This window comes from Maylandia zebra, linkage group LG1, assembly GCF_041146795.1.
Source record: "Maylandia zebra isolate NMK-2024a linkage group LG1, Mzebra_GT3a, whole genome shotgun sequence".
NCBI lineage: Eukaryota > Metazoa > Chordata > Actinopteri > Cichliformes > Cichlidae > Maylandia > Maylandia zebra.
This window is the reverse complement of record NC_135167.1, coordinates 24,377,152-24,395,913: the sequence shown is the minus strand read 5'-3', so window position 1 is coordinate 24,395,913 and position 18,762 is coordinate 24,377,152. Positions and strand designations below refer to the sequence as shown.

Here is an 18,762-nt window from a genome sequence, read left to right as displayed (position 1 = left end):
GCTAGTATTGATTTAATACCGATATTAGTGTTGGCATCGATACCATTGATATTCGGATTGATCCGCCCACCTCTAGTTAATTAAAGTAAGTAGCGATGGATTCACGAAGCAGTGCTAAATCTGATGTAAATAAATGTCCAGTTTTCCTCATGATTCAGGCTGTTATAAGCAAAAGTTTGGATATATTTCATATCAGGAAGCAGCAGGTAAAAATTCTGTAATTTAGCTAGTTACAAAAAGTGTTTGCAAGCCGTGGTGAAAGCTGTGACCTACTGGGAAGCCCAAACGTTTCCATGTAGCACACTTTAATAGTTTTTTCTAATTTCTAATTTCTTCTTGTTAATAAAGTGGAATGGTGTGTGGATTTGTAGAAAATAATTTTATCATTTTTACCGGCTCTAAATAGTTGTGCAGTTTCCAAAGAAAAGGGGGAAAAAAGGCAATGAATTGGTGATACCTTTGTAAAGAAAAAAAAAAATCATACAACGTGTGTAGTAGTAGAGTTGCTTCACACAAAGACAGTTTTGTTTGTGCATAGAGTCCTTGATATTATTTGGTCATTTCTAACTCTCTACACACTCCAGTAACAGCCAGAGGCCTGCCCAAGGGGGGCTACCATGGGTTAGAGCGAATCAAAGCACCTGTCTCCCAGCCAGTGCTGGACAAAATCTCATGTCATTCACAGAGGAGAGGCTAATAACACTGTTAGGCAATTTGGGCTCACTTCATTGTATTTCAGAAAGAACAGCGTCGCTGTTCAATACAATCCAACAACGCAGGGCAGCTATTTTCCTGCACAGGAAAAGCAGAAGAATCAAGTAGCCTGCTGATTGACATTCTTGGTCAGGCATGATGAATGTTTCCTCAGCTGAAGGAACAAATGAGTTAGCTGTGAAATATTATTAGCTTATAAGGCTTGATTCATTGATTAGCGCCGTTTGGGGAATCGAGTCACCTGCCAGTGACCTTATAAAAACCAAACGCACATGCTTTTGCACATCAAAAGCACATAAAACGTGAGAGTGAAACTCTGTCGTACAGGAATAAAGATGTCTATAAATAACGAAGCAAATTAAGCTACTTTCATATTATCACTGCCTGACCTTAACCTTTTTATATTTAGCTTTCATCTGAGTCTTATTATTTTCCTATCATTGTCTTACAGCAGGCTATAGCTGGCAATATACAGTCATTGTTGGCAGCAAATCCCATGAAAAGACCAAAACCAGCTTATAGCTGCAGGCTAGTGTATGTTTATTTAGGGTCAGTCAGTCTCTCAGCACTTTCTGACTTTCCTATCCTGCTGTGGCTCTCAGCTCATACCACCATTGGGTCTTTTTGAAGTGTATTGATGTCTTGAAAGCACAGCTCATGAATATAAACTCTCATTACAAAAAAAGTGAGTTTCCTGAAAAACAGAACTTACAGGGAGTGGAGATTTTTGGGCCTTTTCTTTTTATTAGTGGATATAATGTATGTTTGCAGAACCAGGATGATGCATATATGGGATCAACTTAAAATCAATACTGTGGTTATCTGTGTTAGCTGTGCAAAAGTCTTGAGCCACCGTCCATTTCTTTATATGCTGCTCCCAAGGAGCCAGACTGGTTTCTCTGGACATTGAAAAGAGTGAAAAAGCAGCCAGTGCTGTCCTTATATTGTAGAATAATTTTATTGTTTGATAAACCACTTCTTAACACTAACTTGTGAATCAATCAAGCATCAAAAGACACCTGACTCAAAGGACGATCCAGTGTTGTGTCTTTAGCAAAGAAACGATTAAAGTAAACCATTTTCTTTCACAAAAATACAGATATTGTTTCTTTAGTTGAACCTTTGAAAGATCCCAAAGAGTTTTGTAACAACATGGTGATTCCCAAAGAGCTATTAGCTGAACACTTGGCATATCTCAGCATGGTGTGCTGCGTGTCCTTGAAAAATTACAGGAAATGGGACAAGTGGGAGACAAAAGAATAAGTAGCAGGCCTAAAAAAGAAAGAAAACTTCAAGAAATAGTAATAAATAAAGCAAAAACCTGATGCAGGCCCTGAAGCTGATCCATCTACTGGTCATCAAAACTTTATCAGAAATGGTCTCAGTGAAAGGGAGGCTTTCTAAAGGACCGAAAACACAGAGAAAAGGCTGAAGTACGCCAAATTACACCCGAACTAGACTGATAATAGTGGCCACATGTCTCATACAGCGAGTGTGTACAGCCAAGATCTGTCATGCATCATTTTTTTTCAATCAAAACATAGATGATAACACAGTTTGACAAAAATAAAATGTTATATATGGACCAGCAAGGTGAGCTTTTTCCAAAAACTGGACACATATTGGGACTGTGTGTAAAAACTGGGGAAAAAACAGAACGAAAGGCATCGAGATGCCTGAAGATAAGCATTCTACAGAATTGTCGAAACACTGTTTTTGTCTTAAATACTGTATTTGCATACAAGTTTCCACATGTTTCACTGCACCTGTTTCCCATTTCCTTAGTAAAATGTAAAGAAACCAGGTCTGGCTTAAGAATTGCACTGTACATATAAAATTAGGGAGTGTGCAGCAGCTAGTGTGTTCTAATCAACAACAGAAATAAGATATCAGACACTAGCTTTGCACTTTATGAGGAAGATCAGTATATTTTGTAACAGGTTTTTATCTTTGGCTAACAGTACAGAAAATGTGTTGCTTATTGCCTTTATTTTTAGTTTCAGGCCCTCTGCAGTTTTTGACAAACCGATCAATTAGAGTAAACTGTGAACAGAAAAGTTTCTGCAGAATACAGAAGTGACCTGAGACGACTGAAGGTCATGTGTTTGAATTCTTCCGATTATGTATAAGAAAGCAGTTCTTTTCCCTCTCAGCCACACACATGCACACATGTTTATGTATATATAGACATTAACCTTTCAACTCCATGCAGATGATGAATAGAATCTTAAATCTTGAGTCGTGTATTGTTTCCCATGTGCAGACTAATTACTGCTGGATGCTGTTTCCTTTAAAAATGGGCTCCGAGTTGACAGCCTTTGAACTCCACATAATGAGCCCTCAAGCAGTGCTCTGCCTCCTTCAGATTCAAACCTCCAGACCAGGCTAATTTCAGGCAACACAGAAACCCATTATTCTTCATAATCTATTAAACATTTGGCCATATTTCTGACATAATTAGAGAGAAAATCATGCTAATTACACACATGGAGGGAAAGCTTAGATTTTCCAATCTAACCTGTCACCAGTCAGCAGATGAGACTTCAGACCAGCACACACATGTCCTGGCTCAGCCTTCCCAGCAACTCTGACTCCTTCCCTCTTCAGCCCTGAACCACAGCACTAACTAATTAGCATAGACACTACCTTTTTGATCAGTGCACACACACACACACACACACACACACACACACACACACACACACACACACACACACACACACACACACACACACACACACACACAAATCGTTCTTGTTTCCAGTGACGCACCATGAATTTAAATGAACCAATTAGCGAATGCATTTCCCCTGGCGTTGGGTTTCTGCTGCACAGCAATGCATCAGAAAGGTTAGCCTGCAGACCACTGCGGCCAAGGAGGACGACTGTCATACATCTCATATATGGATTCTGTGAAGTGTACATCATAGCTGATGGTGATAATCCCTGAGTAAACAAATAAGGACATTTTACTATGTATTTATTCATTATTAAAAGTATTTCTTTTTAAGAGATCTTATTCAAAATCAGGACGCTGAAAAATTCAGGGCAGAAGTGTTTATTTACAAACAAAAGTCAGCTGCAGTGCAGTCGCTGTGGGGATTCATTGTTTCTTTATGCATTTCTTTTTTTTAAACTGGAGGATTCAGGCTGATTGGCAACATAATGAGCAACTTCTCACATTTTTTCCCATCTTTTTGTCACGGTATGGCATGGCAAACCGTGGAAGGAGTGGGGAAGGAGGACCCAGGCGCGGTGCTCTATGTATAAACAGTGCGTTTATTTACAGTGTGCAACAAAGTAACAATAAATCCCCGTGTTTTCCCAGACTCCCGTGTCGTGTCTCTCCGTGAATAGTCCGTGTCTCTGTGCTCTCCGCTCCCGTGTCAGCACCCCCCGGTGCTCGCTGCTCTCGTGTCTTCCACGCTCCTCCTGCGGGAAACAATAGACGCAGCCGTCAGGACACATACAACTGCGGGCATACACACACACTAACTCAATCAACAGGACGACTAACGTGGAGCCTCAAGGAAATGATCCCGCGTCGGTGGGAGCTCCAACTCTCTCCTAAGTAGCTCCCCCGACGAGGCCTGATCAGCAGCAGGTGTGTGACTTCGGGTGTGGCCAGTCCCTCCGCAGGGCCACACCCCTCAGGCCTGCAGGTGGCCGAGCTCCATCCTCCAGGCACACCCGCAGACATACACACCCATACCTCGCCTAAACATATGAGTGGGACACAGACTAGCACAGCACAGAAAAACACACACATATGTACACGCACAGAGAAGGGGAAACGACACCAAAAATACATAATAATAATACAGGTCCATGACTGCCCAGGAGTCCTAGGTCGCCCAGTCCCAGGACCCTGACACTTTTCTTTACTTCACAACAACCTACATTACCGTGCAAAAGTCTTAACTGACTTTCACTTCTTCATATTTTGCTAAGATAACAGCACTTGCAGTGTGTCCTGAATCACTAAAAATGAAGCCATTCCCAGTCAAATTGGTATGCTGGGTCTATATCTCACAGTGGATTTCTGTCAGATATAGATTTTGTGTGTCTGAAGTGCAGCCCAAAACCATGACACTGCCTCCACCGCACTTTAAACACAGCGACAGACACCAAAGTTATTATAGTGTTGTGTTTTCTAATCAGCTGTTATTTTATTTCAGTTTGGTATTATTATTTGTGTTAAGATTTGTTTTGGTTTTTGTGAGTTACAGAGTTAGTTTTTAGTGCTTTTAATTATTTTTGTATTAGGGGCATATGCCAGTTGCAAGATTTAAGAAAATCAGTGCAGGTATTACAATAAAAACACGGCCGTTAACTCACAAACATTTGCATCCAAGCCTCTGTGATAATAGATTTTACCAAAATAACAAAAGCTGAAACTATTTCCTCTCTGTATTTTTGATTTTAGTTTTCTGAGTTCATCAAATCCTTTTTTTTTTAAAAGTTCTAGCTAATATCTTTGTTCTAGGTAACTCATCTAGTTTTTAGTCTAGTTTTAGTTTACCACTTCTTCTTTCGTCCTCCACTTGTCCAGTTTTTTCTCGTTTTTTAAGGACACGCTGGAGAGACTACAAAGTTTTCAGCTGACAGCTCTCTGAGAATCACATTGGAAATGATTCTTTGGCATTTGTTGTAGGTTCGGCTAAAAAAACGGGAAGAAATGTCTTTTTGTCTAAAGATACAACTTAGAATTGTACCGGCTTCATCTTTTGAGTTAGGTGAATGATTCATAAGTCAGTTAAGTGGCTCAATAAAAAAAACATTCCTCTGAGAATTGCCAATTTTTAAAGACAAACTTTAAAAGAAAGAAATCGAGAGAAGTCTGGCTCTTTTGAAGAAATATGTAAAAAAATAAAAGGTAGCTCAAGATTTTTTCGCATTCCTGTTGTCTATACTGTCATAATAATACATACTCATAGATACCTAGAGCTCAAAGTGAAAGCATTCCAGTTCATTTCTATATATTTTTTCTACTAAAAACGTCTAATTTTGTCTCTCTCTTTTTCAAAAAGCTGCTGCAGGGAAAGTCGATCCCTAAACTGGGCTCACTGGATCAGATTGAAACAGGAAGCGGCGATGCAGAGGGGCGGTACAGCGGGGACTGTGACGATGAGGATGGTTGTGCCGGTTCAGGCGCTGGTGAGGTCAAGAGGAAAGTCTCCAGAGTCTCCAAATGTAAGTCGCTCCCCTCTGTAACGTTGTTACTCATCCGTCATCACACGAGCACCAACATAAACCTGACAAATAAATCTAATAAAGGTTTCATAAAACAAACAGACTGAATTGGGTGCAATGTAGCACCTTTATGGAGTCATACATATGTCTTCATATGCCTTTCACCTTATATGAAGGACACATTCATTTATGCCATTTGTCCGTCTGCATGTTTAAAGTTGCAGGATTTTAACAGGAAAGCTATTTTTTTAATGAGCAAAACCGTTCAAAAGCGCAGTTGCATAACACCATATTTCAATAAGACTTGCTCCACTCTCCACTTTATGACAGTAATAATAATAGTCATTAAAGATAATAGTTGCTATGGGGACATTATTGTAATCAAGGCCTGTTACTTTAAAAATGATTGCTCCTCAGTGGATCACTAACCCCTGATGAATCACAACTCTCCTCTTCTTCTTCTTTTTTTCTTTTTTTTTTAACCTTTTACACTCTCCTCTGCACACAGATTCCTCCTCTCCTCTCCATCAAACATGCTAACAGCCTGATTAATCTCCCCTCTCTCGTTTTGCCTATGGCGACAATAAGGAAAAGGGAGCAGGAGGGGTGGGGGGTTGTCCAAACAAGCCATTCTGTCCGTGTAAATGTTTTCTCTACTGCTTGTCAGTCTGGCTGGAAGCTCTGGGCTGAGAGAAGCTGCTTAACAATCACTCATCTGAGGCTGCAGGGAGGCTCTGACATTTATCACCCATTACAGCAGATCCGCCCTTTACTTGTCATAGGCCAGATTAGCCTGTCCACCATATTTATGACCTGTCTGTCTGACCTCTGTCAAGCATCTGTCCCCTGCCACCTGACCCTAACACAAACACTGTGGATTCCCCCTCCTGAACCGCACCACCTCTGGTCAGTCAGTTATGACTTCAAGTTTTTAGTTCTTCTCTTTTTCCCCCTTAATGATCTGGGGTTTATTTTTCTTATTTTTAGGTTCTATTGTTGTGTAAAATTTAGAGTTATTACAAATTACAAGCCAAAGATAAAGCAGCTAAAAACAAGAATTTTCCTAAAACAACATCAACAACAAAAACAGCCAGTCCAAAGCTTTTGAGGCTATAAAATGATCCAAATGCTGATTCATCTCAAGCACAAAAAAAAAGAGAAAAAAAAAGTGTAACACATGGGGTTGAATCCAAAACACCTCTTCAGCTTGTAGGAGTGAAAAAAGGTCACTGGTAAATAGGCAGCCCACTATTCACTGAATCATTCTCCATTGTTTGCCGCTAAAATCGAGACAACAAATAAAACATAACTGGAGACACAGGTTAATGGATATGTGTTAAGTCCTCATTTGACCAGTGATATGAGAGTATTAGTCATGAATGAGCACGTTACAGATGAGCTGGGCTGCTAATGCAGTGAGCAGAAAGAGTTTTCCTCCCTCAGCACACACGACTGTCATGTTGCTGCAAACGGTCTGAACCTGTTGATTAGAGAAAAGGATTTGTCTCTCATAATTTTTTGATGGTTCTTGGTTTCTGCCAGTAGAGCCTCCAGTTGTTCGAGCTGGCTCTGCAGGTCGGCGAGGTCGCCGTTGAGTCTGCGGTTCTCCGACTGCAGTTTGGTGAACTCGGCGTCCTTCAAGCCCTGCGACAGACTGGCGACCTGTCCATGGAAGCAAATGGATGGATGGATGGAATTTATAAAGCTGTCGCAAGCTTATAATAGTTTTGCGGTAACCAACGGCAACCAATATGAAAATGCCAAAAGCGCGCCGTGCCTCGTCTGGCCTCTTGAGCGATCCGAACCCCCACAGACTTCCGTGCTAATATGTCAAACTTTACACCAGAAATAAATGTGTGTACAGTTTAACTTGTTTAAAAGAAAAAAAGTTCAGTTCTTTTTGGCTTTGTATAAATATCTGCTGCTTCTGTTTAGTGCAGTGCAGATGTAACCAGATTGGTGAAGACGCAGTCAAACAGCAGAGGCTGACTTCAAATTTCTGCAAAGACAGAGAGCTGCAGATTCAGCTGAGAATCCTCTGAAGGTTCATCGCTAAGGACCGCCTGTTCGTATTATCACATTTTTTTCTCACTTTTTTTTTGGTCCCTGAGTCTGATGTGCTACAGTGCTCAGCTCTCACTTCAGTCAGAAGTTTGTCTAAGACAGACTGTTATCAGACAAACTTGTAGTACAAATGGGAATGAGCTATGTTGTTATTTCCAATTGCTGGAAAGCTAGCATGTTAACAGTATTCTCAATGTGTGGAGCAATTCATTTAGCTTTGCTTGCTGCTGGGAATACAATTTTTAGTTCTGCGAAGCTGCTACATCATGCCGGAGCTACAGAGTTCATAAATTGGCTGCCACAAGGTTAAATCACAGTGGTTTAGATACACTATTAATGAATGCTGTCGTTTTTTATTTGAGTCCGTGTGCAAAAGTTCAGAAACAGAAAGCCGCAGAGATGAAAATACAATATTAAACTGCAGAATCAGAAACAAATACAACCAAAAAATATGCACCCAGGTGAAATCAAAACTAATGTTCATGTAAAATCTCGCCAGCAAACGGAGCTCAGAACTTGGAGTTATGTGAACTTGTTTAGAAATTGTTAAAATCTCACAGCGAGCATGTGAGATGCCAAAAAAGCAATCAGAAAAATAAATGATTTCTGAATATTTGTAAGAAACTAAAAATGACTGAATTCCTGTTTTTATACCCAAATTGGAGGCACTCTGGACATCTCTGGGATTTGAGAGGGTGATTAAGCCTAACATTCAACCTCTCAAACTAATTTTTCTGCCCATAAATGCAAGTAAATAACAGTAATTTAGCATCCTAATAAAAAAAAAAGTATTTTACTACTTGTTCTGCTTGTAAAACTGTAAATTGGAAATTTAATGGATAACAACATTAATCACCAATACTGTTAATTTAGGGCAACTGTGGTATAGTCCTTACACCGGGCCATGGTTGGTCTAATAAATTTGTTAAGCAGTGTAATGCTGTGGTTTGTGTACTAACCTTTTTTGCCCACTGTTTCTACAAACCATAAAAGATGCAGCATATAATGCACATGTTTTTATAACGAGTACGCCAGCCTATCAGAGTAAACTGTCACATTGAAGTCCTTGAGCGTCAGTTCAGAGCTTAAACACCATCTATAATTTGATTAGATTTCCTTCTCTGCCATTATTCATAATCCAACCTCTTTGTGTCTTTGATTTTTATCAGCAGAACATGCTGACGATAGATCAGCGTGATAAGGAAATCAAATGGGATCAGCTCAATACTGACAATAGGAGCTTGATTTAAGGGATTATCCTCATTATGCAGAATGACTGCTTTGTGAAAATGTTACGTATGTGACAAGAGGTGACGGTGTGAGCGGAGCGGCGCATTGTTCGAAAATCTGAAGGATTTTTGAATATTTAAGTGAAGCATTATGTTCCAGGTTTCCATTTTGGAAAGAGCAGTTAGCCGTGTCTGGATCTTGGTGTATTATGTAAAGCACACGCTGAAAGAGATGATTGATTCACTTCACCCTGTTCAACATGGAGGTGCATCGACTTCTCACAGCTCATTGGCTAACACCGACTCTGAATACATAGAACATGTATTCACAGTGCTTCATGTTTTGTTCCCCACATCGGGTCCTGCTTTTACAGTTGGTTCACACCTGCTCGTTTTAAACACACATGCTCACACACATCTGACTTTTAGTCCTTAATTAAATTAAATTAACATTTGATGCTAGTGAGTACCTCAATTTAAAAACCATTGTAAGATCAAATTGTTGTGTATTGCAGCTGATTGCAGAGCATGTCAAGCATCATAACCAGCATCATAACTACCAATTATAATATTGATAATTGGAATACTCATTTAAAAAAAAGCTGTACTTTACACTCGCACAAAGCACGCACAGCCACAGCCTGAACCGATGCGGCTCCACAGACACGAGGTAAAACTCTTTTTATGTTTTTATTGCACGAATTCAGATCTCAGAATAATTGAACCCCTTTACGTTCCCCAAAAAAACAGCAGGAAGACTGATTCCAGCTTTGATATCCAGACCTTAATGTCTCCAAATGAGGTGAAGTCGGAGACTCTAACGGGCACCTCCTGCAGCCTTTCTTTATGAACCCGATCAGATCATTATACACCTCGGTTACTCACATAAGAACTTTTGCCTAGCTTGGATTTGGATATAATAAATACAGTTTTGCAAATGTAGTCATTTAGTTATTATTCATCACACACTGCAAAAGAACAAGCAATGTTACAGTCATGCTCCTGCCTCTGTGCGGCTGCATTGTAAAGTATAATTTTATCATAATCTCCATCTCCACAGGACTGACACTGAACGGTTAAAGTAGCCGCTAGGTGGGCAGCTCCTGACTCATCACGGTGAAAACTGTTTGCACCTGGTCATGTCCCACTCAATGCCATCTACAGAAGGGGCAGTTTAATAAAAACACAAAAGTAGCAACACAGAAAACTGGTGATGACTGGTAAATAATGCTCTTCTTTTGGTGCAAAAAGCACATATATTTCAGCTATAAGCCAACCTAACACTTACCAACAGTGTTTACCTTTAACAACTGTGAGTAATGTTTCAGACATGAGTGTTATTTCTCCCTTCACCATCTGTGGAAAGGGCTTCTTGTGTCTAAATGTGTACCCCCTAAAAGCTGCTTCCCTCTGAGTCTTGGTTTGCTGGATAGATCTTGCCGATAGAACGTTTTAGCAATGCTTTTATCTACTTCGGCTTTTGCGTTCACATGCTGCTACCCTCAGGAAAGTTGTATGAAGAATTGATGTAGTTCGAATGAATACTGGAATTTGCACATGTTGACATATGAATTGAACCACAAACTGAAACTTTTACAACAAAACTAAACTAATTTTTGCTGAAAATGTGACATTACAATCTTGTATGCCTGGCTATTTTCTGCTAACACTGTAGGCGATGGGATGACTTGCAAGCTATGCTAGCTTGGTGCTAATATCACTTTGCTATGTACTGATTGTTCCTTGTATTGCATGCTTCAATACATGCTGTTTTTACAGAGAGCCCTGCAGGGCATGCTTGGATATTTCACAGCATAATGGAAAACCCTGAACCCTGTTGCTAGAAGAAAAATTCTTTTAAACTGAAGTTTGCGTCCTACAGACTGACATGTAACCCCTGTAGCTTTGGACAGCTAACAAGGTATTTCTTGCAAACTTATCTGCTGCTTTTAGCTGATTACAACAGATCCATTCTAGGCAAAGCAGCAACAAGGGGCTCGTCGACTTCCTGGGATTCAAAACTAATCTTAGAATCGGATGACCTTTAAACAATACCTGCAGCGGAGAACATCTGTGAGCGTTTTTGTGCTCCTATGCCAATACTCAATAAGAGACCTCCTATCTGGCCTGGAATAGCTTAGCAGTTAGTTCAGTCAGACGAGTCAGTGTGATTGCTTGCAGCGTGAATGCAAAAAGACAACTGTCAGACGCATTGGCAGCAGGAGAGACACAAATCGATTTCTAGCAAATAAGCACAACGAGAGGAAGGGAAGCGGCTCCTTTAGCGTGACTCTTATTAACCAGTAGTGTCTCAGCAGGATAACGTTCAGCGTTATCTGAGCTCATACCACTCAGGCCTGTGTTAAATGACTGGGAATTACACTAGCTGTTGTATCTAGAACTCCTCCACTATCTAATGTTAAGCGATAATGGCCATAACAGCAGTCAACAGGGGATGAGCACACATTTAGTAAAAGCAATTTTCCATCATGCTTTACAGTCTTGTATATGTTCCAGCTCTTAAATGAGGGATCTGAGAGATAGAGAATTACATCAAGGCCATTTTGTCGGACATACAGTATACGGTAATAGGGCGATCACAGTGAGCCCTTTGGAGTTTCCTACCAGGTCCAGCAGTACTTGGCTGCACCTATTATAAAGATGTTTATCCTCATTACAGTATGAGATCAAATTAGGTAACCTGCTGCCTCCTCTGAGCTGAATATAATGGGATCAGAATCATTTGCACAAGTGTTTCTCATAAGCTGTTGACCAGTGCTCTTCACCGCGCGGACTCCTGGGTTGCCTCATCATCACTCAATTAAATTGACCTACTGAACTAGTCTCTGCTGTTACATTTATCTGTTTATCTTCTAAAATTTAATGAATTTTTAACAATCAAGTCATTATTCGACATCACTTGTATATTTTACGTAGATGGACTCAAATTCACAGTGTCCTTGGTTTATACTCCTGTAGTTTTTAGTTCAGATTGTGCTGAATGTGATTAATATTGAGGAGCTGTAACATGACAAGGTTTAACTTTTGGACTTGACCTGTAAACCTAAATTTGAATGTTTTGGTATCCTAATAAGTGATCCTAATAACGTAGATGCTAATGAACACAAACAGGCCCTCTTTAACTTTGCGGTCAGGAATCCATCACCATTATAGCAGCAGCTGGGTGCTGAAACAATCCACACCTACTGGCTGAAGACTAGAAACAGAGCTGCATAAATGAACCAGTTAAATAACAAGAGACTCTCAGTCTGACTCCCAAGTGAGGACAGTAAAGATCGTTAAAAATCTTGACAGGGCAATGGCACAATCCAGCTAGTATGTGCCGTGAAAATTCCTGTCAGACATCAGAGTCTTGAAGTTGAAGGGACAGGTGTGTCAGTGCAAGCACAAAGCTCAGTGGGGGATAGAAAACAACACCAGAGGCTCAAAGACGCAGCAGCTACTGAAGACAGAGACAGAACTGTCACTGCAACAATTTCAAGCTGAAACAGATGAACTAGAATACAATCTGGATTAGACAGTGGTGGTAGAAGAACTCACATCATACACTGCACTGCAATAAGACTCAGTTTACATAATACCCTGTTGCAGGGCTTATACTTAGAGTATAAGCCCTGCAATAAAAAAATATAACCTTAGGGAGCAGTAGGCAGAAAGTTAGAAAATGAGGAGGAAAAAATTAAAATACAGCAGTCCTCCCGAGGCTTACGTCTTACCTATCACTATGGTTGAATAATAGACTGTAAAGAGGTAGCTGCCGGCAACCTAGCCCAGGAAGTTGTGTTTGTGGCTATTAGGTAGCTAAATGTTACCTTCAAATGTAGTCATCAGCTTACATGACCAGGAGAAGAAGAATCTAATTTGAGACAGTCACCAACTTCACTCCATTTCTCAAAGTCAGTTTTCATATCAACATATTTAATTGCTTTTAATGTCAGACTGTATTTAGGACTCTCTCTCTTTCTTTTTTTTGGGATCGGGTAAGTCTCAATTTCTGTTTTTGGTTGTTTTGCTTTGTTAGGCAGTTGTTGCCCTTTTTAATTTTTTCAACAGCCAACTGAATTTCTTCCTCTCTGAAAATACATGTGATTGGTCAGACTCGTTAAATCCTAAAAACAGAACCAAGATGAGCTACAGAAGTCTTGTTTCCTTCTCTAAGAATCATAGTACCAGAAGCTTAAGAGATGGTACCAGTATAATGACATGATTTACTATTATCACTGTAAAAGCTAAATCCTTATCCCTTCTATTTAAACGTTTAACATGCCATTGTAAATCATTGACTTGATGGTGGGAAACTATTTATGTAAAATGTTAACAATGTTAATGTTAACAGGACTACATCAGCTTACGGTAAGTGTTTATATAACGTTAGTCATTGACTAACATCAGACACTGATTGCACAACAGCAAAGCAACTGTCTCAAATAAAATCTGTGTTTTATTATAACAGCACAAAATACTTACCCCACCATCTCACCTTTTTTTTTTTTTTGAATGAGTCAGGAAGGAGCTGTCACGCCAGCTGCACTAGTTGCCATCTTCCACATGCCTCATGTAGTTTTTACTGCTCTTGTCCTCCGTCTTTAGCATGTAAGGATATGCTAGAACTTGTAGGTTTATGCTTCTGATACTGGTTCTGGTGATACTACTACTTTAGAATTATAATTTTATAGAGTTGGATGTCTCGAGACCGGTCTTGGTCTCGAGACCGGTCTCAAGACCACTTTTACGTGGTCTTGGTCTTGTCTTGATCTCGACGGACTTTTGTCTTGGTCTTGTCTTGATCTCGACGGACTTTTGTCTTGGTCTTGTCTTGGTCTCGACGGACTTTGGTCTCGGTCTTGTCTTGATCTCGCTGTCTCGGTCTTGCTGTCTCAGATCAACATAGTGGTCGGGAGATTTGGAGTCAACAGTATCCATGACACACAGCGTAACGTTCGATAATGTATCATGCGCAAAAGCTTTAGCTCTAAGAGCCGTGCTTAGAGAGTGCTTTGTAGTGAATCAGAATAGTCGACTCCCATTGAGCGAGAGCCGGCTCCTCAATTAATTTCCTTTCACTGCTCAGCTGTCACACAGCGACACACAGTGGCTCAGCCATGCTCAAATCCCTCCACATTGTGGTTTATAATCCTCAGTTTGATGTTACAATTTTATCTATATATAAAGTATAACTGAAACCAGTTACATATTTCCCATTCTTTAGACAGTTGTTGGAGGTGATCGCTGTTTTGTCAGATGACTTTGGGGCCAGTCAGTACCATCATGTCAGCCCTCAAAAGCACACAAAAGTTAGTCTTTTTTGTCCCGGTCTTGGTCTCGATCTTGGTCTCGCCTCAACTTGGTCTTGGTCTTATCTTGGTCTCGATACCCTCTGGTCTTGGTCTTGTCTTGGTCTCGGATTAGGCGGTCTTAACTACAAGTCTATCATTTGAGCGTTTTTTTGTTTTCAGTGAGAGAAGATTTTAATTAAAACTATGAAAACAGTTCTGAAAATTAAAGTACTCATAAATCAGAAAAAGCTCCATGTGACAGTTATACTATTTATGGGTTAAAGCTTCTTTCACTTGCTCCCTTATTCACACAAGGTGGATCTGCATAGTTGATTTGGCAGATTTTTTTTAAAATCTGGGATTTGTGTCTCCTCTTGGAGGAGGAGTTAGGTACAGGTGTTAACCACCTCACTATGGATCCACTACACTATTTATGGTGTTACTTACATATTATTGTATCAGTAAAAATTCAGTAAAGTAATGCTGTGAAAAAGTATTTCACAACACATATTTATGTAGTATTTTGCTATTTAGTGAAGTTAGAGCTGGCTCTCGTGTATACAGACTTAAGTCATACTATTAGAATAAAAGAGTATAAAAATATGCTCTATTCTATCATAATTGAAACTATAAATAGATAAGTAATAACTCTGATGATAGCAGCTTTAACAGTGGCACAGGTAGGCAGTGGAATAGATGATATAATAGAGGTATTTTCACTATGCACTTTGCACTTAAGGGGATACTGCAAAATAATACACAGCTACTAAAACTATGTACACAGTATCTGTCACCATGATTAATAAAAAAAAAACAAATGTGAAAATTAAACTTTGTCAGTGTTACACAGATGATCCTTAGATTGATTATTTTAAAAGGATTTTGACCAGTTGTAATATGTTGCAATAAATCATTTGCCAGATGTGAAATTGATTGAACAACCATAAGACAGCACAGCCCTCGAGGACTTGCAGAATACAAGGTCAACAACACACTTAGAGACTCCCTAGAAACTAAAGAAGTGTGCCCCCTTTGTGCTGTTGTGCTTTAACCCTTTCAGTCAGACCCGCATGAAGACTAGGGTACAGGTTTATGAGGGGAGGGCAACCATCAGTCAAGTCGTCTGCACGCAAACTGTCAAGCTGAATGACAGGAGGATCTGCAGAAATGACACAGGAAAGCTATTTGGAGTGGAAACATCCGGCTGGATGGAAACAAATGGAGGGAGAATAACTAGAACTGAAGGGGGCAAGCTATCAAAAGGCCACATAACAGATTGGTGGCAGGACATCTGCAGGAGCCTGGGTGTTCAAAGCTAAATAAGCCAGCAAAGGCACTGTGTTTAGGTATATAAGGCCTTAATATTTAGATGGTATTATACAAAGAAAATAAGGAGACAGTTGTAGCTGTATTATTAATATTATATTTATAATTATATAAATGTAAATGAGACAGTCGGGGTGAGTGTCAAGGACGCTGTGTGACATACAAAGCATTCATGAGTACATTAGTAAAATGGCTCCTGTCATCAGCAGACAGATGATGTGGCTGCCAGAGACTGCCAGAAAAAGACACCATCTGCCATTTGGTGGGGGTGCGGGGGTGTATGCCTTATGTAGCAAATGACTTTATCATGAGTATATATTCTTAATTCAGCATTTTTGAGAAGTTCGTCTGGCAGTGTTTTAATTACATGCTTTTTATTTATTTTTTACAAGCACAGGTACAAACGTGCCATCGATTTTTGTTTAGAAATATATTTGGGGCAATGCACAGGCAAAGCATTCATACCTGTTTAAATTTTAAAGACCGAGAACAAATTAAAGAAAAAAAAACTCTTTCAGCCAGGTCCGTGTGGTGGACAGGCCTCGCTAGGCTCTGTTATTTATAAGTGAAGAGATGTGCTCGTACTCAAATGTAGCAGGCAGCAGAAGGAAAAAGTTGCTCTGGCCTTTGTTGGCCTGAATGTGATGGACATCAAATAGTGTTGATTTATGTTTAAAAATCTATTTTGTTTTTATACCACAGCCAGAGATACAACCCCTCATATTCAATTGATTTATCTTGATCTTAAAAAACTGAGGAAAAGGTTTTGCCAGTTATTGGAAAATGAACACACTCCGCTGGCTGTTCAGTAGTGTTGCTGCTTAACCCTGTAACACCAGGGCCCTATTTCAGGAAGCCGGTTTAGTGCAAACTCTGAGTAAGTATACCCTGAGTTAACAAAAGCTCTGGGTTTTCGGTTTCACAAAGCGAGTTTAGATTAATTCTGAGTGAGTTACTATGACGACACACTCCGTGAAGCTAACCTGCCCCCTAGCAGGTTTACTTCAACTAACCCTGACCTTCTCCGCCTCTTTGTCAGAAACCTGACTGTAGGAAGTGTCAGACATGGCATGCCCCTTCCTTGAAGAGCCAGTAGATGTTGAAGCCCAAATTCTCCGCAGAGCTCTCCGCCGGGAGAGAGTGATTAGAGCGCGTTTGGACATTTTAACATTTCCTGATGATTTTGTGTGTGAACGTTACCGTTTTTCAGCACAATCTATAATTCATTTGAATAACATCCTCAGGCCTAATATTGCTCATGTGACACATCGCGGACATTCTCTCAGTTCTGTACATATTATTTGTATTGCACTTCGGTTTTTTGCAAACGGGAGCTTTCTGTATAATATTGGTGATGCTGAGCACGTTTCCAAGGCTACCGTCTGTCGGGCAGTCAGGAATGTTACAGTTGCACTGAAACGTCTCCTGTACTGGTTTGTGGTGTTCCCCGGTCATAGACCCACAAGATTTATCAAAGAGGGATGCCACAAAATTGCAGGTAGCAGGATGAACGAAACTTAATTCATGATGTGGTGATATTTGAACTACTACTTAAATTTTACATTTATTCTCACGGTTCCCAGGCGTGATTGGCTGTACAGATGGCACTCACATTCCAATCATTGCTCCTTCAGTAAATGAAGGAGACTATGTGAACAGGAAGTCTTTCCACAGCATTAATGTACAGGTACATAGTTCCCTGTAGCATTTCAAACTAACAAATTATTTCATTATAGTAATGGATGCTAATTTGTGTTCTCTGCACTGTGAAGATCATATATGATGCTGCCAACATTATCACAAATGTGGAAGCCAACTGCTCAGCCTCTGTGAGTGGTGGTGGTGGAGGACCCCCACCTGTTTTTCAGGCCTCCGCTTTTTTTTCTGTTGGCTATAACGGGTCACATTTGAGCATACAGAGTAAGCAAATATGTACTTGTAATGTGCTCAGATAATTTCAATAAGTGCTTACAGCCTCTAACTGCAATTGATTGACATAGGACAAACAGACCAAGCACTATGGCTCATAATACAATTACACCTTACCTGTTTGGACTATATTTTTATATTTCATTTTTACTTGCTGCCAGGAACGTTTGGGGCCTGTTGGGTTGCACCTGCGCTCACATCACGTCACAAAATCAAATGTATAAAATAAAAAATAAAATAGAATATAATAAAATAACGTGTTAAATGGGTGGAAATCCCTAGATCAATGTTTATATTAACACTCACGCATTGACTCTGTCGGCTATGTTTTGCCATGCATGCTCCCTTTCTTTTGCAGCTGAGCCTGTGTTACTTTTTTTCCGCGGAATTTGCATGTTATCGGCATATGCTGCCATCAGAATTTCGGCCTCAAGCGCTGTGAAATACATTGACCGCGCCTTCTTTCCCTCCGTCTCCATGGTGACTCGCTTAATCTGTGCTCCACTAATCAGGGCTTTATGTATCCTCGTGCGCGCGTAACTTGGGGTTAAAGCAACTCCGCGTTGACTGAACTAATTGTTATCAGCCTTTCTGAAACCGAATATTCCGAGTTGGACATTTCGGGGTTACTCAACCCTGAGTATCGTTTTTTACTCTGAGTTTTGAAAACCGGCTTCCTGAAATAGGGCCCAGGAGTAACATATTTGAGTTTTTTTGAGATGTCTACATCGTCAGTGTGATTTGATTTGGTTTTTTCCCCCCTGAAAAACCTGATGTATGCAGTCAGACACATGCAATGCTACTGTGAGCAATAAATTACACAAACATTTCAATTCAAACTCAGCAGGGTTAACCAGTTGTAATGTCTGCAGATATGGTAGACAAAAAAGGACAACATGATTTAAGTTGTGTCGCCTTCATTTTCTAAATGCTAATAAATTAGGAAATACACATAACACACCTTCCCTGTGATTTTCACTTTTCTTCTCTCCACCAGAGCTTGAGTATGA

At 40.1% G+C, this 18,762-nt stretch overlaps 1 protein-coding gene across 1 annotated transcript in view; it reads left to right on the top strand.

Moving 5' to 3' along the window:
- The window catches only part of gpc5a (glypican 5a), a 186,241-nt gene that overhangs the window by 124,156 nt on the left and 43,323 nt on the right, over positions 1-18,762 (top strand). Inside the window, exon 8 of the mRNA XM_076883675.1 lies at positions 5,745-5,907. Coding sequence (XP_076739790.1) covers positions 5,745-5,907 — 163 coding nt within the window. The remainder of the gene's footprint in view (positions 1-5,744; positions 5,908-18,762) is intronic.